General features: G+C 39.4%; 2 protein-coding genes across 2 annotated transcripts; both read right to left on the reverse strand.

The window, feature by feature from the left end:
- Positions 1 to 867: 867 nt before the first annotated feature.
- Positions 868 to 5,180, reverse strand: lrrc23 (leucine rich repeat containing 23; the record flags this gene model as incomplete). The annotated part of the gene is made up of 8 exons (XM_083895435.1): positions 868 to 900; positions 996 to 1,200; positions 1,301 to 1,437; positions 2,452 to 2,582; positions 3,039 to 3,180; positions 3,268 to 3,388; positions 3,493 to 3,596; positions 5,094 to 5,180. 8 exons carry the CDS (start codon positions 5,178 to 5,180, stop codon positions 868 to 870), a joined length of 960 nt encoding a protein of 319 aa, XP_083751561.1.
- Positions 5,181 to 6,311: 1,131 nt separating this feature from the next.
- Positions 6,312 to 21,754, reverse strand: rbm10 (RNA binding motif protein 10). The gene is made up of 23 exons (XM_083894854.1): positions 21,631 to 21,754; positions 21,465 to 21,522; positions 19,259 to 19,787; positions 18,990 to 19,160; positions 18,162 to 18,231; positions 15,696 to 15,769; positions 14,174 to 14,260; positions 14,020 to 14,080; positions 13,760 to 13,918; positions 12,119 to 12,279; positions 11,917 to 12,014; positions 11,429 to 11,516; positions 11,110 to 11,311; positions 10,905 to 11,014; positions 10,750 to 10,831; positions 10,114 to 10,205; positions 9,821 to 10,012; positions 9,414 to 9,602; positions 9,281 to 9,337; positions 8,411 to 8,605; positions 7,412 to 7,459; positions 7,239 to 7,294; positions 6,312 to 6,836 (listed from the first exon to the last, which is right to left on the reverse strand). The coding sequence occupies exons 2-23, from the start codon at positions 21,479 to 21,481 to the stop codon at positions 6,746 to 6,748; spliced, it is 2,829 nt and encodes a 942-aa protein (XP_083750980.1). The 5' UTR covers positions 21,482 to 21,522; positions 21,631 to 21,754; the 3' UTR covers positions 6,312 to 6,745.
- Between the last annotated feature and the right edge of the window lie 286 nt (positions 21,755 to 22,040).

Below are 22,040 nucleotides of genomic sequence, written 5' to 3' on the forward strand. Positions count from 1 at the left end.
AAAAAGGTGGTAGATCACAGACCAGTGGGTGACAAGCCACTCCTTTCATCATGGGACAGACTGACAGACAGATCTTGAGTTAATAGAGAGCTGTAACTTTTATTAACAATTAAAAAAAAACATTTAATTCATTGTAAATAAATGTATGAATGTCTTGCAACGTGGCTGGGGACAAGATCAAAACATATGATATGGTATGTCCTCTGGCGCCAGATGACAGAAAGAGTATTTCACATCAATGTGTTAGAATGAACATATAATGAACAGTGACCTGTGCAGTGAGGTGGGGCATTGGCTTTCTGTTTCTGGCTACAGTCTAATGATGTGTTTTGGCAACGCCATTCAAAATAAATTATAGTTCAGAAATAGTTATATCTGATAAAATTACAATGTACTTACACACTTATTTTGACAGAATCCCTCAGCTTGCTCCCTCTTAGAAGAATTCACTGTGTCACTGTCCCTTTAAATCTAAAGCTGGAAGCCAGCCAATCAGGAAACATCCAATTTTGCCCTCTCATCCTTACTCAGGAGAAGAGAGTTGAGAAGCAACACACTGTTGACATGTCAGGCCTATTACTTTTTCCTTAGTCACTGTGCTATGACTAATTATCTGCATTTGTACAAACCAACGAACACAAATACAAATAACCTTTTTAACATTTAAAGTTTTATGACTGTAAATAATAGTTTGGTACCGTGTAAAAATATGACACAAGCAATTTTACTGTACACATTTATGTGTGCACACATTTATATGCATCACACAAGATGGAAAAGACACAGCGCCAGTCATGACACACGCCTCTTACTAGAAGTAAGTCAAGGAGGTCAAACACTTCCTTCTTCTTGTCATCATTACCAATACTATGGTTCAGTTATTTCCTCTTCTTTAAGTTCCTAAAACACAATACATACATGCCATTAGAAAACAATCAGACAAATAGTTCCTGTTTGACTATGCCACAAAGAATTAAAAACTTTCTGAGCTGTACCTTTATTCTCTCCTGGGCCTCAGTCCTGTCCTCAGTAGAGACAGTATCTTTGTCAATTCGTTCCAGCTGAGGCACATGAATCAGAACACTCACTCTGTAGTCTGTGGTTTCCGCCAATGGGTTATTGGAGAGCACCACAGTGCGCAGTGTTTTTGACACAAGCCTGAGGTACTGTAGGGCATTCTCCTCTGAGATTACATTGCCTCTATGAAAAGGAGACAGAATATTTTTAATTTGGTGTTTTGCACCATGTCACGGTGATCTGACATGTATGTATCCAGCTGTGATATACAGTATCAGTGTACCTGACATTGAGGTACTGTAGACACTTCATGTTGGAGCTAAGACCCTGCAGAGTATCTAACTGGTTGTCTCGCAGATGAAGAGTAGAAAGGCGCTCTAACATCGCCAAACCCTTCAGACATTTGATCGAATTCTGGGCCTGGATGGAGGAGAAAAAGAAAACAGGGACAGTTCAAGTGTGTATGTATGAAATGAACAAGCATAGTCTGTTTGTTTTATAACACTTGACTAATGTTTGACTAACTAACTAAAGTTTGATCAGTCTCACACTGTATGAACACAGAGCCCAGATTTCCTTTTAAAGCTGTTGACATAGGAGGGTGAGGCTGAAAGGTTTATAGGCTGATCATGACGCAATGGTTTATATTACTTCTCCTGCGGTGTACATACTATTTCAGCCAGTGTTGCGGCGCCAGGATGCCCTTGGTAAAGAGGCTCTCGTCCTGATAGTCAAATAAGTCGTCAAGAGACAATGGAGGTTGCAGTGTCATTTGACAGAGAGAAGGCATTTAACTGCGTAGAGTGGGACACAACCTATTATTCACTCTGCAAATATTTGGTTTCGGCAGTAATTTTATATCCTGGGTCAAGTTATTATACTCCTACACAGGGCTTCAATAATTACAACAATACAGTCTCATCGTTTTTTAACCTGAACAGAGGAACCAGACAGGGTTTCCCTGAGGGAGTCCTCTCCTTTTTGCAAAAGCAACTGAGCCCCTTGCAATAGCCTTCCGTGGCAATGGTAACGTTCACAGTATTCTTAGAAACCAGGAACAGGGTTGGTTTTTGTGTCTGACCCCTTGAATTGCATCCCCAAGATTTTGGAGTTGTTGAGAGAGTTTGGAAATTTCACTGGTTACAAACTTACAACAGTTAACCCTGCATCAGATAAGTGTCCACTTAACTCTCTACCATTTAAAATCTAATGTAAACACTTCACCTATCAAGGCGTAGCTGTAACATGGCAAAATTCTGATCTTTTCAAGTATAATTTTCTTCCTCTCGTAAGTCGCACTAAATAGAAAGCATTCTTAAAAAAAGATTTAGAACACTTGTCTGCACTCCCTCTATATTAGGGTTAGGGTTCACTGAAAACATTTTGAAAAGCACTGCTTTAGATAGTTCTCGAATATGACATAAGTTTCATTACCAGATATAATTTCCGAAGGTTGGGAAGGTTGATGCCATCAGTGTTATCAAGGTGGTTTCCTCTCAGCTCCAGAGTCATCAAGTTGGCAAAACCGCTGCACTGAAGTCCACTCACTGTCTTTATCCTGTTACCTGTAATAAGTTACAACAAAGTCCTTCTATAATTCTTCATTAAACATTTAGTCAATCAAATTAAGCTCACCAAATAAAATCAATAGTATGTCATTTCAGAAGAATACTATCTCATTGCTTTACATACTTTTCTGCCAGGAAACTGACGTTTGTGTTGCTGTGCAAACCAGTCACTCTTGTACAAAACAAGGTTGTTTCAAGTAATATGCCTATGTTGGCAAATAAGGTTTGTTATGAGGACACAGGGATGGGGTGAGATGGAGGCAGAATATCTGCTATGGTGACCCCTAAAGGAGAAAGCTAAAAGCAGAATAAAGATTTGTAATATTGGAACCTCTTTTTCTCTGGTTCAACTAAATGTTATCATTCAAAGTAATCTGAACTTTTATCCTGGTTAATTTTTTAGAGATAAAGAGATAAAGATAAAGGGTAAGTGTCCAAAACCAAAGACCTGACCTGTAAGTGTGAGGCTCTCTAAAGCAGCTCCAGCAAGGCCGTCCAAGTCCATCAGCTGGTTTGCTGCCATACTCAGCCACTGCAGGTACGGTAACTGAGCAAAAGGTTGTCCTTTGAAATGCGCCACAGCATTATTGTCAACCTGCATAAGAGAAGATGCCTCGTGATTTTAGCATTGGTTTTACTGGTTGATAACTAACACTTCAATAAAAGAACAAGAGGTGCTTGCCTTCAGCCAAAGCAGATGGATGAGAGAAGCCAGAGGCGACAGGTCACTGAGATGGTTGTTGGATATGTCCAGAAAGCGGAGGTGAATGTAACTGCTAACTGCAACTATGTCAGTCAGTCGTCTGAGGTGTAGAGTGATTGATGTAATCAGAACAAATGTACTGTATGATGAAAACAGAAAATTAAAGCTACAAGCAAGAGGCAGCAGATTTTATAAAGTGTCTACTTGTTTTTTAGGTCCAGTTTGACAAATGCATGTCCAAGTCCATTTCCTGTCCGGCAGAGTAATGACAGCCCCTCACTTGCAGTCTCTTGGGTCAGAGGGCAAACCTGGACCAGTGGGGCACAGAGTGCAAAGATGTCAGGTAAGGAGTTGGTAAATTATCATACAAAGGTTTGTGCACAAATTCTTAATATAAAATGATATCAAATCTAAATCTAAATCACCTTCCTTTTGTATAATAATGACTTTAGCAATCAAAAAACAGAAACAAGCATGTGATAGACCTTAGGTCTGCTAATAAAACTGAACAGAACTGAAACAGACAAACAAACAAACAAGTAAACAAACAATGAAACAAAGTTCCCTAAATATTGAACGTGACATTTCTGTGTGTTTCTAGTGTGCTGTGTAGGAGATGTGTGTCTTTTAACAGCTCCAATCAAGTTGGAAACTTGAGTTAAATGGAAGAGCCTAATTCTGCGGGCTTGAAACTGCTGCAATTGCTCCGCCCAGGCACTAAGTGGCGCTGTCGTGGAAAAAATGGAAGAGCTAAACCAGGGCTATTCAACTAAAATTTCCGGAGGGCCAGCATTTCGGAAGGCTGTCCAGCCAGTGGGCCAGTCAACCCCTGTACTACTATTTTGTGCTGCATGTACAGTAAACAGATACATATAGATACAGAATGTTATAAATTATTTAGCACTTATTTATTGAAATTGCTTCCAGCTTTGTGCTAAAAGGGTAAGGCAAAGGTACGTAACAAAACCACCAACATTCAGGTACAATACAATTTGCGTATAGTGCAAAAGGGTTAGTTACAGTACCACCAACATTTGGGTATAACAATCACAATTGGCTCTTACAAAATTAGAGGTAACAATATAAACAACATTAATGTTCAATGGCCACAAAAGGCTATTTTTGCATAACTATAAGTACCAATAATATCCAGGTACAATTGCTACAGTTGGCTCATAGTGCAAAATATTCTGGTAAATAGACTGCCTACAATTACAGCTGTACTAGTATTTGCCAAAATGGGACACAAAGTGTCGCAAAGAAGGAGAAATAGACGAATCTACGGTTTTATTGGCTTTTTAATAATACATTAATTATTTATGGGTTAATGAGCCGCGGGCCGGTCCAAATTGCTTGAAGGGCCGGTTCTGGCCCCCGGGCCTTAAGTTGAATAGCCTTGCGCTAAACCATTGATGTATGGGCAAAACCAACTGGCAAATTAATCTACTGGATATAATTAAGCTAATTAGCTTACAGTTATTCAATTACAAGTAAATATACAATTAATATAGTTGGGTTTGGCAAAATTGAGCAATGTTTTCACTGAACAACTTAGTTAGTTTTGCAGGGCTGCAAGCTAACGTTAACATTTTGGCTAATGTTAGCTCAAGTTTCAAGAGTGCCATTCATAGTAGTCTTGTCTAACATGTACATCACTCTCCAAAAAGTATATCTAATTATTAACTGAAATAAATGAAAGTGTAATTTGAAAGGCCTGCAGCTACATCCTTCTCTTCAGTCGCGTTATCTTGTGACGAGTGACAAGTTTTTTTTTTTTAACCACTTTACCAATTCACCAACGTTACCTCATTTTCCTCTTTATCTCCGTTGGAATACGAGTTTTCTTCAGTCTCTATGTCCGACATGACAGTTTGCTCGTCCTCGTCAGACATTGGAAGTGGACCAGCTGATACTGTTAGAACTGTTAGAAGTTCACCTGTATTAACGGCTTACGAGAGCTAACTTACCTGGGTAAATGCCAGGACAGGGCTGTGCACCTACAAAATTTAAGTGAAAGTAACTTAAAACGGCTTCGTAACTGGGCATAGATTAGCTTCGAACGTCTACTGTGTGTGTGTGTGTGTGTGTGTGTACAGTTGCCATGGAAACTGGACAAGGGCACATGTGCGTCTGCTCGTGCACGTGAACAACTGATAAGCAAGCAGCATTACAAGCATGTAAACCGAGTCAAGTGTCGACACCACTGCGAGAGGGGTCTGGAAATGGTTAGTATGATAAAACGGGAGTGACAGTGGTGTCACTGTCAAATTTAGCAATCTATTCCGAGTCATCCTCCACTGCACAGGTTGAAAGTATGTCATATGATCATAGACGGTGTAATTACATCATTCTCCACTGTCTTAAGTTTTAGGGAGCACAGGTCACACTGATGATTTGTTCACTTACTCTTCAGACACAACTGCACACATCGGATTTATTTCCACATACGAGGGAGGCCTGAAACTACACTGATAACATCTGAATCCATGTGCTTTATTCCCTCTTACACGTCCTGGGTCATATGTGATTGTGCCGCATGGGAGGAAAAGATCCCAAGTGCGTCATTTGCACCATGCAGTATAAATGCAGTGTATATATGAAGTTGCAGCAGTTCACCCAGCTTTCCTGACTCAGGAAAAAAAAGGGGTGGCAAACAACAATGAAAATGGATTTCCAGTACTAGTATTAGTTAACCACATCTCACCTGGTTTACTAATTCTGTTGCAACATGGTCCTCTGAATGTGTTTTGCATTTTCTGCAGGTCAAGATGTTCCATTCCTCTTTTTTAAACTTCCAACTTACAAAGAACACAACATTTACAAAATTCAAGTTGAGATGCTGAAACAACAACTGTTTCCTCTCTGTCTGTATGAGACAACCAATGGTCAAGGATGATGCAAATGTGTAATTCTGCATTCATTTACATGGTCTTTATGATACACAATCACACAATAAACAAATACAAACATAAAAAGAATTCTAGATATAAGAATCTATTAACAATGTGAATTTCTTCCTGTAATGATGCACACACGCTAGTGTTAGTGTGACCATTTCCACAGTATCTCCCACTGTGGTATTAATGTGGTCATTCTAAAATGAATACACATATCAAGTCATAATAAACTTTAAATTAAAAACCTAATGTGCATAGACAGTTATACTAGAAAATCCAAAGGGATGCCTTCCAGATCTACAGTATACTGATCTTTCAATGTCCAAGAGGCAAATGTTTCCCAACTAAATCAATCTTGCTTATCAGGCACAAGCTCTGTAGAAAGCAAAAAAGTATCATTCAGGAAGAAAACAAAAAAAGGTGCATTCTGTGCAATATCGTGACACCCATTGCTACAGGATCTGCAATGTCCAAACCAAAATGAAGAGTTTCATCTGTGGATTTCTACACAATGTCCATGTCCTGTCTGGGTCAGGATGTTCACAATTCAGATCGAAGGCTTACTCCACTTGCATATTACGAAATAGCAGCCCCTTTTTCACACCTCCCTGCAGCATCCTGGCACCAAGACTAGTGCCTGTGATTCCATCACTAAAGAAAGACAAAAACAAGAAAAATATCACATTCAAAATTCTACTCCCAACTACTAAATCTAACACCAACTGTCAACATTTAACAGCTACAAGACATCAGCACAGAAGCTAGTTTTCAGCCAAGATAAGTGTGGAAAATATCAGGGAATTGGGTCTGGACATAACACATTATAATGAGTTTGCCTCCTACATGTGGGGATATGTAACAGGAAGTTCACAAAAACGTGAAAATCGGCTGCAATTGCTCATTTTGACATGAATTAATTGTCAACCACTTAATCCTCCACATGAGGGTGACAGGGAGTCAATGCTAGCTGACATAGGACAAAAAGTGGGGTACACCCTGGACAGGTCACCAGTCCATCTGGGCAAACACACAGATCATTCACAGTGTGCTTACATGGGACTGCACATTCTCCTCTTGGGAACAGGAGGTTCAGTTCCATCTGCAAATCTCTGCAACCAAAAGAACACAGACATAAACAATAACTGCACTTGTGCAGAAACAAATAAAGAAATTACACTCTGCAATAATGTTGAATTATGACTGGCAGAGCCTGAGGGTGAACTGACCTCTTTGCCTGCAGCTTCCTGTTGGCTTCTCCTCTGCTCCAGATTTTGCTGAAAACGGACAGATCCAAAGGACAAAGTTAATTCAAACATCATTAGGTTGTATCACTGAAATGATGGAAATCACATAACCAAGTATATAATGTAAGGCTGTTTTCACATTATGGTATTCTGTTCTAATCAATACTGAACTTTTTCACTAGATGTCACTCTGTTTAGGTTACCTGTAATTATTACGGCCCAGAATAATAATTTCCCAGGGTGCACTACGTGACGTTCAACCATTCGAGTCCAGTGTTTATGTCTGGTGGTGTAGAGATTTTTTTTTTTGTGTGTGTTTTTTCACTACTGTACATTTGTGTGTTGGAAATGTTAATAATCTAAATACACAAGTTGGCAAAATATGTAAACTAAGTCCAGTTTTAGTTGTTTCAATAAAAGTTTAAATAAATATAAACATCTTGTGGTATCATATATTCTACTGAAAATGTTTGTGTGTAATAATTTAGTAATACTTATACCTTATATGGATAAGGGGAATACTGACACTTATTTTTTTCCAACTTCACACACTGGCACCAACATATTAAATTCTTTTGCTGCTAATCTATTACTTTTCTCATTATTATAAAATAATGTGGATGTAGATAATTTGGCACACTGGAGAAGTGTAGTAGTTTCACGCTCTTTTTAACTGCAGCTGTCACTCTACATTCTTATATCCCAGTGCAATAATATGTGATCTGTCAACAACAAAATACTATGGTGAAGGAAAAAGCAAACTTGAAGCACTTTGTGTTCACACTGTTAAGATAAAGTGAACTACAACATGGACTTTTCTTAGTTTGCTTCAGGAGTCTTTGCTTTGGAGTATTTACATGTGTGTAAAAATCATGCAGAGTCATCACGCTGCGTTACAAGAGACAACTGATGCTCCTTGTCCATTATTTATTCAGTGTTTGTGGCAGTGTCATGTTTAAATCTGGCTGCTTGTATCATCACCTTGTGTAGCTCAGAGAGTTGCTGATGCCTGATGAGAGCCTCCTTACTGGGGAACTGCCTCCTACACAGCAGACAGGCCAGTTTCACCCAGTCTGTCATCCTCCCCTCATTATCATTTCTGTCGCCTCCTTCCTCTTCACTGTCAGTGTCTCCACTGTAAGCCGGGACAAGAAACTGTTGCTGAGGAGGAGAAGTCTGCAGATAAAAGACAAGTACAGGAACTGGTGAATAAGACAAAATACAGCAATAATGACTGTATGCTTTCCCATCATAACAGTTGACTGTTGTTGAATAATGTACTCCCATTACACATGTGAGCAGGCTTTTAGCTGGGGGTGTAATGACATATTTTATAGTGTGACATGGGGTTCACCCTGTGGCTATTTTTGATCACATTCAGCAAAGTTACAGGGGGAAACAGGGGAGGAAAAATTAGGGCGTCTTTAGGGCACCCTGCCCTGAATTTGACCATATATATAGTTAATGTCATTGTTTCTAATAGACATAAATATCTGTCATTTAATATTAAAATGCTAAAATATTAAACCTTATTATTTTCCAACTGTATTTTAAGCATGTAATACAGATCCTAAACAGGAGTAGATATTTTATTTGAGTGTATTTTCACTCTCCTTTGAGAAGCACAAATATCTCAAAAGAAAACTTGATGAGTCCAGAGAAACAACCTGTGTGCTGCTTTATCTTCCAATACAATTTATGTATACACCATATCACTGAACTGAAATATTGATTTTATTTATCAATATCGAATGATATGAACAAATATATTGCCCAGTCCTACTCTTCGCCCAAAAATGTGCATTTAGTTTCATGTGAGAGCACGATCACAAAAAGTTACCATGTCCTTACCTCTGCACTTTGTCGGATCTGGTCAACATAGATCTGAGGCCGTTCAGACAGTGCCCCCTGCAGGATAGATAAGCCAAGTCAGTTAATAAGCTCTTCTCTCATGCAGACACACTTATTACTTGCACTGTAGCACCTTTTTCTCCAGCACAGCATAGCCGGCATCAGCACTAGCAGACTCTCGGCAGTCATCTAAGCGGCCAGGTGTCCTGGTGTAACCAGGAGGAAGTGCCGTCGAACCGATGGCAGGGGAGGACGACACAGAACGCATGTTCTCCTTCTGTCTGTTAAGACTCTTTGCCCAGCGCTCCATGTCTTTGGCAATCTGTGAACACCAATGAAATTGATGTTAACCAGTTAAATTGATTCAACAGAGAGGCATTTACAGTTTGTCAGGTTGTTGCCATATCAATATTTTGTCCCACAGCTATTAGTCAAATGCTGTGAGAGCACAGGCAGGGAGGTAATTTAGTGACAGGCAGGTAAGCCAGAGAACCATACCATACAGGCTGAATTAAACAATTAACTGTGTCTCGTATGTACCTGTTGAGCAGTTTTACTCTTCAGCTTGTCCTTTTTCTCTTTGCTGCCCAGAGAAGCGAATGGAGAGTCTGAAGGCACTGAGCTGTCACTCATGGCAACACCTTCAGTGTCTGACTGGCCGGCAGCAGGAATATAGGTGTGCTTCTCTCCATCCCAGTACATGTACTGCTGAGTATGAGGGTTGAAGTAGTACTGCAAAGGGTAAAGACACAAGAAAAAAGTGTGAGCTGGAAGACACATTTAAAAGTTGCTTCCTTAACAATCAGATTTGTACCACATCCATCACTCTTTACCTGGGAGGTAGGATCATAGTAGAGTCCCGTCAGTGGGTCGTAATAGTAACTGGAGCTTTCATCGTACTGGTATGTGGACACATCTGGCACAGCTACAGTAAAAGACACAGGACAAGTGTCTCAAATCGTGTCCATATTCATGAAGAAAATGCAGATTAAGTTATACCGATTAGGTATCTTAGCTCGGAATTCACCAAACAGCTGTATACACTAAACTCAAACAATCATTCCATTCTGTCGTCATCAGAGCACCAGAACATTTTGGGTTTTGAGAATACATATCATTCTTCTTCATGAACATTTTTAAATCTGTCAACTTCAATGGTGAGGGGAAGGATTCCTGCTGTGTTCATGCCACACAGTAAGTTAATTGGGCAAATACATTGTAAATCAACCTCCTCTTAGCTTCAGTCTGTGGAGAATAGTGTGATTTACTCCAAAGGGAACATTTTCTTATTCAACCTGTTTGACAAATTAAGAAAATAATTCCACGTCTAATTCACCCAGGAATCCAAACCATTTCACCCTGAACTGCCATATATTACACTCTTTTTTTATTTTATTGTATGATATTCATGCAGTGTTTTTATTGATGTATTAATTTTTGATGGTGTGACTGCACACACCACAGCTTACGGTATTGCTTGAGCTCATGTTCAGTGCCTGGGGTTGCAGGTTGACTGGGAGCCGCTGGCTGTGGTTTTCCAACTATTTCCACCTGTGAAGAAAGAGAGCTGTTACACGCAAGATGCTAATGGGATAAGGGATAGCAGAAGGTGACGGGAACATACCTGTGTGGCAGGTATGGCTGCATCTGTGGTGATGAGAGCAGTTTGGTTATGACTGAAAGACTGCTGCCCAACTGTTGGCCCTGACGTCACTATCCCCGATGAAACAGCAACTGCATATGTACGAGGATGGTTAAATCCAGTTAAAATCACATTTATAAAGCTAAACAGATCATGTACATTAATATGGTATATCCATAACACCAACCTGCCGCAGTTCCTCCTGTGTATGTCACCATCAGGGCTGCTCCTGCATTGGGCAAAGCAGGTATCCTGGTGTCTGTCTGGGCCTTGAAAGTTGCAGCATCTGGCTCAAAGTATTCATGTCCTTCTTGACTGTATGTTACTGCTGCACCCTGCTGGTACATTGCTGTATCCATACTCTGTCCACCTGATCCATTTTGAGAAGTCTGAGGTTGGAAAGGATTTTTGAAAGTAAAGAGTAACAAATATACGATTATCAATTACAGCCAAGTTGCACCTACACATATTCTTTACTGTTGCTTTAAGTCAATGAGAAGATTTACCGGTGTGACAGTCCACTGTGCAGCAGCTATAGCTGTGCTGGCCACCATTGCAGCATTCACTCTGCTTCCATCTGCCAGGAACACATCACTGCCATAGGAAAAACAACTGTTGTAGGTCAACTTCTCTAAAGCCATTTCTGATACCATTTATGGTATCTCTACTAATAATAATTAGGATCATTGACAATACGTGTCAACTGAATACCTGTTGATTCCTCATGGAGAGGTTACCCAATTTATTTACATGGCGGACGTATGCATGCAAATGTATGTTAGCACCTTTAAACTGTGATAATGTGGACAAACAAACCTGCTACACTGAGCAACACAGAGAGAGTGGTCGAGCTGATTGGCAATGATTTTATTGCAATGATGTAACAGTCATGTTTACATGTGAATCAATATTATCAATCAATCAATATATAATACAATATGAATCATGAGTGGTGCACTTGTGTTTACTCATGTTTCGGTGTGCAAGTTCTTACCGTTTGGAGCCTTTGGCAAATTCAACCACGATTGCCTTCCCATCAATAGACAGTGCTGGCTTAAGCGCCTGTAAGATCTGGAGTAGCTGAGAGGCTTCCTGTTAAAACGTACACAAACATGCGAGTTACATATGCTGAATACACATTTTAGCTAGATATTACTGAATGAAAATGCTCAGATTCATATGTCTGTACAGCTTACCACTATGGTAGAAAGCTGTAGAAATGCAAACCCCCTGTTGAGATGTGTGTGCTTGTCCTTGATCAGGCGAATATTTGAGGGGGAGAGTGTTGCAAATGGAGCCAAAGCAGATAAAATTGCTTCCACTGCAGTATGAGGACCGAGATTTCTGAGTATCAGAGCTGTTAAAAGAGAAGGTGAGATAATATTATGTTACTTCTCTTTAGGGGTTGCCACAGTGGAACATCTGACTCCATTTTGCCCTTCTGTTACACTGACTGTCCTCGTGTACTCCTTCACAACATCCATGAACCTTCACTATGGTCTTCCACTATTCCTCCTGTCTGGCAGCTCCATCTTCAACATCCTTTGTCCAATATAATTTCTATCCTTCCTCTGAACATGACCAAACCATCTCAACCTTGTCTCTCTTACTCCATCTCCAAACCATTCAACCTGAGCTACCCTTGAATATGCTATTTTTTAATCCTGTCCATCCATCACTCCCAACAAAAATCTCAGCATCTTCAGTTGTGCTACCTCCAGCTCCACCTCCTGTCTTTTAGACCAGCGTTTTTCAACCTTTTTTGATCCAAGGTACATTTTTTTCATTGAAAAAATCATGAGCCACACCACCAGACAAAAATGTTTGAATATCTATATCCATATTATTTGCAGATAATTAATTTTTTGTTTTGAAAAAATGTTTTTAGACCAATTAGGTCAAATTGGATAATTTCCCACGGCACACCTGACGATCTCTCACGACACACTGGTTGAAAAACACTGTTTTAGACAGTGCCAAGCCACACACACCAGAGATTTAGTGTCATCCAGTGGTGAAACTGCAGATTCCAGATGCAAAAAGCCATCCCGAGAGCCACTCTGTTTAGTCCAGGCTACCGGGTGTTTTAGGTTTACATTCGCTGGCAGAATTTGTGATTTTTTTTTGGCCATTTGTTAGAGAATATGAATGATAATACAAAAACTTTTCTTTCACTCATGCTTAGGGTTAGTGGTTCGGTGAAGCCAATTATTGTCAATTGTGTTTAGCCTTTTTTTTCAGTGCTTATTCCATACAGTATATACATTTAGATTTTCTTAAAAAAAACTGATAGCTGAAGGATGATAGCTAAAAAAAAGAAATTATATTATATATATATTATATATTTTGTGCCATTTCGGCAGATAGAACCCCCCCAACATTCTACACAGTGGCTCTCTAACAATTCACATACCAGATAATATAAAGTTAGCTATAGCTCAGTTGATAAATATCATCACAAATCTCCCCTAATCCATCAGAAATAATAATTTTGAAAACTGCATAATTTAAAGGTGTATTATGTAATAAATCTAAAGCAACTAAAATCCTCCTAAAATGTCACAGAGAATCAGGAATGTTCATATAACACACTGAACTCACCAACAACTGCAAATCATGTTTATGTTTTGAAATCATGTTTCGACATGTGGCAGCTGCCGAGCAACCACGGGTTGCCAGTTACGTCAGAAAACAAAACCTAAAAAGACCTCGGTATTTTGAATTTGAATGTAGTAACCGTTTTTGGCCACATTCTTACATATGGCACATTTAAGCACTCAACAAAATAAATAAAACACAATAATAAATATTGTAAACATTTCCATGGCGGGACTTACTGTCATTAGCAACATCTGCCTGCTGTGCCACTTGTCCTGTGGTGAGAATCGGACCAGAGGAGTGGTAGAGTACAGGCAAAGGCAGTAAACCTTGAGCTCCATCCTTTTGGAGACCAACAGGCAAATCCCTTGGCAACTGGGGCAACTTTAGCTCAGCCTCTGAGGAAAAACAACATGTCATTGTTCCGTACATTACTGTATGGTGGGAAAGAACGGTGTGACAGTAAAATTATGTTTAGAATAGATAGGTCAACCTGTACCTGATTTAGGAACACTGCATTTGAAGCACTTTTCTCTCCTTTTAAAGTTTTGCACACCACACTGTTGAGATGTTACATGAGCTATTGTTAGAAGACCTCCACCATTGACTCATTAACATAAACACACATTTACACACATTTATACACACACAACCTTGTTACAGAGCCAGTCCTCGTTGGCACGTGGTTTGGGGTCACTGTAGTGCATCAAAACCCTCTGTCCCATAATCAGTAGCACTCCCTGAAAGAAAGAGAGAAAGACAGGAGGAGGGGGAAACAAAGGATGATTATCAGTGATAATTAGGTCACACATGCCAGAGAAAGGCCTCATCTCACAAGAGATGAGAAAGAGTGAAAGGGACGAGAGGGACAGAGAGAAAGAGGAAGGAGAATTGAGGCTGAAAGAAAGAGGACACCAGAGAATTGCAACCTTTAGGAAATTGGGACAGACTGTGATGGTGTATATGTAGTGTATGTGTGTGTCCACCTTTAAGGACACAAGTGTTCTGTTCAAAAGTGTTATCCCTCCCCCCTTAAGGGGAACCTTTTTCCACACATCTCATCCCACTGTTGCCACCTCTGTTTCCCAAACAGACAATGATATCTTCCTAAATAAGTTTTAATAGCAGATGACCCCTTGGATTCAACATACAAAAGAACATGAAAAATTATATTTAGAAAGAGAATGAGAACATTTTGCTCAAGAAAGAGGGGCCTGTGTGTTACCAAACAAGTTTTTTTTGGTCTTTTTATCCTTAAAGCAGAAAGAAAAGATTAAAGATCCATCTACTGAACCCCATCAACAAAAATATTTAACATAAGTGTTTCCTGATATTAAAAGGGATAGCTCAGGATTTTTAAAGTGGGTTGTACTTTTACACATACTCAGTGTGTTACATACTGATGAATGCAAGCTACATGTGCAGAGAAGCAGCTGTGGTTAGGCACAAACTTAGCCCGACTGTGACCTGGGACAAGAGAAAAATGATTTTAGCCAATTAACAAAAGAGCCACTTAATAAAATCTACATTAGCCTTAGTGTATGCTATTGGTGTATGCTATTTAAACACATATTTACTGCTTTATCTCACCATTAACACCGTTTGTGTCACTCTTTTCACGAACAAAAGACTCTCCCACACCAAAGTTCACTGTCAAAACATTTTACCTCACAGAACACAGGGGTTGTTGGCCGAGTTCTACCTTAATCATCAAGTTCAATTGTCTTATTTTGTGACTGACAAAGGTTCAGATGTATCCATCACAAATAACACCATTTTACAGAATAAGGCAGCAACATTTGAGCATTGAGTTTTTGTCAATGGACTTTAGCGCAGAGTGTGAGTGTTTTACAAAGTCACATTAATTTCAGTTTCTTGTCAGAAATGGCTGTCGAACAGCATGTTAAGGCAGTGCATGGATGTAGGTTACCCTAGGTGAGCCTTTTAATAAATGTGAAAAATCAGTTTTATCTCTTGTTACTGGTCACAACACCTGCCTAACCCTGACTTATTCTCAGCACAGGGTGTGCACAGATCACAGTTACTGTGGACACACTGACTATATACATACAACCCTAATTCAAAATTCCCAACCTTTCCTTTAAACCCATATGTCCCACTGTATGCATGTATATAGGTGTATATAGATGTGCGTCAGTGTAGGGGAAAAGTGACCTGGTTGGTCTCCATCCAGCAGGTGGCCTCCTGTATGTGATTAAACTCGACGAAGGCGAATCCTCGGCTCTGACCTGGACACCGCCCAGCGCCATGGTAACCAAACAACAACAACAACATGACAACAACGCAGTGAGGGTTAGTGCTTCATGTACAGAGGACAGAGAGACCCTGTATCAGCACTAATCTTTTTTTTTCTTTTTTTTTTAAATAGCTTCCTCTCTCCCTGAGAAATAACAGATGGTTGGAAAACCAATGTCCAATTCTCTGTAAATGTGAGAGGAAAAACAATATCTCAGCAGTGTCAAGGAAAAGGGGAGGGGGGGTACATCCTACCCAATCATCAGAGAGCAGTCTGAAATATGTAGCACTGAGATGGTGGAATGTTTTATCTTTAAAGCTCAATTTCATGTCCATGACGCACTACAGATGATTACACCATGTAACATTAAGCTTTTGTAAAAAATAAAAAAATAAAAAATAAAACATTGCATTCAATCAGAAAATATAATCATTCAAGCATTTAAAACAGAGTTTCTATCTTAAAATGGTAGCGAAATGGTGATTATAGGAGTGAAAGAGAGAGAGAGAGCAGAGCAGGAGAATATGAGTGTACCCCTTGCAGTGAGTTTGCAATCTGCTTATGTTCTGGTAGTTCATCTCTCTGTTTGAATCCAAAAAACAGAACAAATAAGATCATGCCATGATTTTGTTTTTCTTGCAGTAAACCGAAAGCAGACAAATAGAGCACCCTTTCCTTTTTTCAGAATTAATCCACTGGTCATGTGCCTGCACTTATCAACACTGTTACAGTCTTCAATATCAATCTAACAAAGGTTTCAACATAATGTTTATGCATTGTGCATATACTGTGAGATACAAGACATATTTTCAATGTTTTAGCTCAGATTTTTGTGGAATAACTTTTTCTTTTTAAAGCTGTAAATTAAAGAACATTTTTGAGAGTGCAGCAATCCCTCAGGATGTGTGCAGCGAGAGTAACACAAAGTCAATTTATGAGCAAATGTCCAAGGGGGTGTATGGGTGTATTTCTGCTCTGTCGGCTAAAGCAAGGACGCAGACACCAGCAGACCAAAGCATCAAAGCAGGCATATATGCATCAGTTTGTATGATCGATGAAGTTATGTGTAAATGTGTTCTCCGCATTAGCTATATTCACCACTCTCAGAGTGGGAACACAGGGATGAGAGAGAGAATAAGAGAAGAGTGAGCACAAAAGAGAAAGTCACCTGAGAAGAAATTCTCACCGCAATAAATTTTAACAGGCTTAATACCACTGTAACTGATATTAATATCGATATTGACTGCACCCACACGAGACTAACCGCTAGGCTAGGATAGCAACCATATGTGAATATACAAGGGACGCACCGATACTACTGATTTTCTGACTGAGTACAAGTATGATTACTTAAATATTACTTACCGCCCTTGAACTGAACAAAATACAACATTAGATCCTATTGCTGCTGCTGTTTAAATATTTACAGTCCCTTTCAAAAGTATTGGACAATTTGACCAATTCCTTTACTTTTGCTGTTCACTTAAAACATTTGGCATCATAAGATGAATATAAGACAAGAGATCAGTATATCTGCTTTTATTTGCATCAAGATATGTTAAACTACTTAGAATATAGCAAAAAGTTTAAGCTTCATTCTCTACTCTGAGACTGTCTGAGGCATGGTCACTGCAGCTGTTTCAAACTCACACACACACTATTTTGGTCTTCCCGCTCAAGTCATCAGCGTTTGTACCGAATATTTACGTAAAGGCTCCGGTAACATGTAGAGAAGCAATATTTTCACCATTTTGGTGGTAGTTTAACAACATAGTGCACATAAACAGAGCTCTGCTCTACTTTTGTAATCATTGCTTATCAAGCTGCCAGCATTGTGATACATCAGCTTATTGAGTAGTTTTATGAATAGAAATATGATTACAGTACCCAAGATCAGTATCAGTGCATCCTGAGAATATGCATGTTACACAGTCAGTTAGCAAGAGTGTCGCTAAGAGACTGAGAGCACTGAATGTGTGAATTAAACAAAATAAGTGTTTTTCCAGTGGAATGGTAGTCACGGAAGTCGAGTTGTGGTAGAGAGCAGCCAGTATTAGACACAGTGTAGTGTCAAGCTAACAAGGAAGTGACACAATATGTTGTTGTAGCATATCAGTTTTTCACGCACTGGTGCTCTTAAAAGGAACACAGCACCTGTTTAGTCACAGAAACGAGGAGACATCTGAAAACTTTCTTAAAACGAGGTGAAGTCATGTGCGATAGTGCGGTATCTTGTCTTCTTCTGCAATAGCCTCGCTCATACCACAGCATTTAATGTTTGCGATTATTGTGACAGCCCTACCCAAAACAGAAATTAAAAATATCTGAGCAGTTTATGGATGGGTGCAAGAAAAAAAAAATCAGGGCAATGTGTAAGTTCTCACCTGATGATTTGTTCCTCATGAGGCGAACCTCTCTTGGCTGAATCCCCTGCTCCTGAAGTTGTGCCCTTATCTATGAAAAAGAGACATTATTACAATCTAACAAGGCAAATGCATCATTGGGTTTTACTAGTGAGTTTTTTTTTCAATTGGCTGTCATTGGCCCACCAGCTGACACTTCATACTCGAATACTATACAGGTATGTATGTTGCATGACAATGGACTAAATAAAAAAAGACACAGCATCCTAATTAATGTAGGTCAACATCAACTCTGCTGAAGACCAAATAATTATTTTAAACACTTCGTTTACATTGTACGTTATACAGTCGCTACTGCCTTCTGGATATAAGCAACTCCTCAAAACACCACAACTCGGTCCAATCATTTACAGAGAAACTTTAGGGCCTGGGACTTCTCTTCTGGATTACAATACTAATACAAAAATAATTGCTTGTCTTCCTGGCCAAGAACACAAGTTATCGTTGAATAATACTAATAATTTTTTTCTATTTAAATGTACAATATCAGGAGAAAAGTCCCTCCGCTTCCAAATTTCGCAATTTGAGGCAACCTGATATCGGGATGTGTCAGATGACATTTGTAAGAGACAGAGGAGTCAGGAGCGACATATTCAATGTATGTAACATAATTATATTCATACAAGTTGAATTCTCAAGGAGGCGCACATTTATATTAACTAAATAAATAGATACAAATCTGGAAAAACAAAACAAAACATGGTCTCAGCCAATCACCAACAGCCACCATGTCTGTCAAACTGCACAACCCCACTGTAGAGACGACATGTATATGAGACATGCACATACCTCATTAGCTGTGGCATTGGGTGGAAGCATGCGTAGCATTATGATGTTACTGGGCCTCTGGTTATGGTCAATATCTGCACGGTAATCCTGATCCCGCTGATCCATCTCATCGTGGGTTAGATCTGGACCAACATTCCCACAACCATGATCCTCTGGCCCTACTGGGAAAGCCTGCACACAACAGACACAAATTAAGAAGAGCAAACAACAATGACAACAACAAAATAACTTTTCAGCCCTCTAAAGGGGGTGAAATTTGTACATCTTACCCTCCTCTTCATCGCCACATGTGGGAATCTGTCCTCCTCTCTCTGTCTTGCTGTATTGTGATCCATTTTTTCAGAAAGGGCACTACCACGATCCCAACTTCCCTTGTTACTGTCTGAGTAAGGGGTACCAGTCCCAGGGAAGCCTCTCCCAATTCGTCCCTCGACTTGCAGGGCAGTCTGTAACTGATCAAACTCCCGTCTGGATCTTTCCTTGTCCCTCTGGAGCAGTGGATTGCCGAGATCAGGTTGCAGCTGAGAGCAAGTGGGCCACACAAATCCTTTACCCTCATCCAAAATGTCCTCACTCCCATCACCTCTCTTGTGAAACCCCAGGCAATCTTGCAGACGACCCAGTGAAAAGTCAGGGGTACCCAGTGATTGCTCATCCCGGCCACATGGTTTGTCCCCTTTTGCTGAGACATCATATTCTGCTCCTGCGTCTTCATCATAGCCTCTGTAGTCCATGTCCCGGAAGTTGTGATCATTTTGGGTGTTGCCATAGCGGCCCATGCGGTCACCTCTGCCACCCCTGTAGAACATTTAAGATATCATGTTTATTTGTCTCTCTATTTTAGCCAATATCATCATGATGCCTTTGATACTGCTAAAAATGTTGGATAAGGCAGTGGTTCCCAAAGCATGAGTCAGGACCCACAGGAGAATTTTTGTGGTACAAATTTGCTCTGTCACCCACTATCTATATTGTGATTAGGGTCACAATAGTTCACCATCTTTAAATAGTAGATGAAATACTGGCATAAGGCATCTCTCTCTAGCTATCCAAATATGTGCATTTCTCTAATGCCACTCCTTTAAAGTGCATTTATTCAGCTATATAATGGTACAGACTCACTTGTACCTTTTCACACAACTTTCTTGAAGCCATATGCAAGTATTAGCCAATGATAACATCTTATTGTGACTGTAACAGAGAGGCACAATCAAAAGATGGACTTGGATAAAAATGTTCAGACTTAACATAACCATGTTATAACGGAAAGCCCTGACAAAAACACTGATGGCAAACTTGTGTAAACATCGTTTCAACACATTTATTGGAAACGTAAATATTATTTAAAACTAAAAATGTTGTTTATACCCAAATTTGAGCCTAACACAGTAACTTTGAAAATGCATAGGTAACAACAATAATTTATATTTCAACATTAAAAACATGTTGGTTAAAGAGCTTCTACAAACTGGTGTATTACCAGTACAGAAACACAAAACATTATTTTGATAATTACCAGTGCAGTTGATTTAGGGCATATTTAATCTTAGTTATATTGCTTTTAAGGTTGGGCAACATATCAATATTATATCTATTTTGTGACAAGATGAGAGACAAGATATCAACTTAGATTTTGGATATAGGCTTTGCATTGATAATAATTGATACTGTAGCTGACAAGTATTATACTGGATAGATTGGTGAAATACCCTAAATACTGAATAGCCTAAAAATAAAGATATTGTTTATAAGCCATATCACCCAGCCTTATGGAAATATTTGATTTGTATGGCGATCGAAAGCGACATCAGATTGCATTAAAAAATAAGTATATCGTGATGATTTTTTTCCCAAATCACCCAGCCCGAGTAGCTTTTAAGGAAATTAAATTGCAATTTTATATTGTTCTTGAATTATTATTTAAATACAAAAAGTTCAGGTATCAGAGTTAGGTATGGCTCAATACCCCTGTGTGCATCTGCCACTACCAATATCAGTCCTATATTTTAAACCCCTTTAACCAAGCTGTTTATAACAGAGTTTTGCTAAAGCATTTACCACATAGCTTCAACGTGCCAAAAACGCGAAACAAAAGGCTCGAACAGCATTTCAGGTATGTGCAGCCCTTGAGTAGTGGCTCACATCTCTTTCCCAGATATCACCTGAGCATAGTGAAACATTCAGGTAATTTTAGGGTTTACAGATCACATTGGGTACAACTTGAGTATTTTTCAGAAATATCATCCTGTGATAATAACCAGTAATATACAATACTAATAACTAATCTCTAATCAGGATGTGTATCTGAAAGAGTACTGGCATTAGAACATCTGTACTGGGATGCACTTTGCCTTCCATCCACTGTAACCTCCCTGACACCTATCTGTCACCAAATGGTATAGATGTAGGATGTTTCAATGGATGACATGTACACATAATGATGGTGAGGGGTTGGGAATAGAATAGTCAACTCACCTCCGGTCATAATCCATGTTGACCAATTGTCACTCGTCCTTTTCTCTGTCCTTTATATCTGATTTCAAAGAGGAATCAAAGTCAGCTGTGGACATTCTTTGACCTTAAGAAACACAAAGTCAAATGGTATAGTACACATTACCCAATATGCAATGCGTTCCTTTACCTGTCATCAGGTGTATAATGACTTCTCCAACTTTGACTCTGTAGCCGCTGCTTTCCAAACTATTCATCATAACTGATCGGTAACTCCATTTATCAGTCACCGACTGATATGGACATGGTCATTCATCGTTAACAGACATAAGTTTCGAGTGCGCAGTGCAGTTGCTCAAAACTTTAGAGAAAAAAGGACAAATCAACAATGACGTGTGGTGGTCATGTCTGTTAGCAGATATGCTAAACTATGCTAACCTGAGGTTGGATATCGAGTCAGGGCAGGGGCAGAGAAGCGTTTGTTGGTCATGACAAACGACAACCAACAAACTACATTTGTGTGAACAGTTATATAAAGACTTACCAGTGTCCCATGTAACTGTCAGTCGCTGTTAAAACGGCACCGCGAAGACCGAGATA

The sequence above is a fragment of the Microchirus variegatus genome, assembly GCF_963457635.1.
Source record: "Microchirus variegatus genome assembly, chromosome: 9".
Classification (NCBI taxonomy): domain Eukaryota; kingdom Metazoa; phylum Chordata; class Actinopteri; order Pleuronectiformes; family Soleidae; genus Microchirus; species Microchirus variegatus.

Bases quoted from the DNA above. Each gene is read 5' to 3' on its own strand.
- rbm10 (XM_083894854.1), bottom strand. The intron at 13,919-14,019 runs GTACAGGTTGAC...GTTTTTCCTCAG, and splicing joins ATGCAGTGTTCCTAAATCAG to AGGCTGAGCTAAAGTTGCCC. The intron at 10,206-10,749 runs GTAAGCTGTGGT...CTTTTACTGTAG, and splicing joins ACATGAGCTCAAGCAATACC to CTGTGCCAGATGTGTCCACA.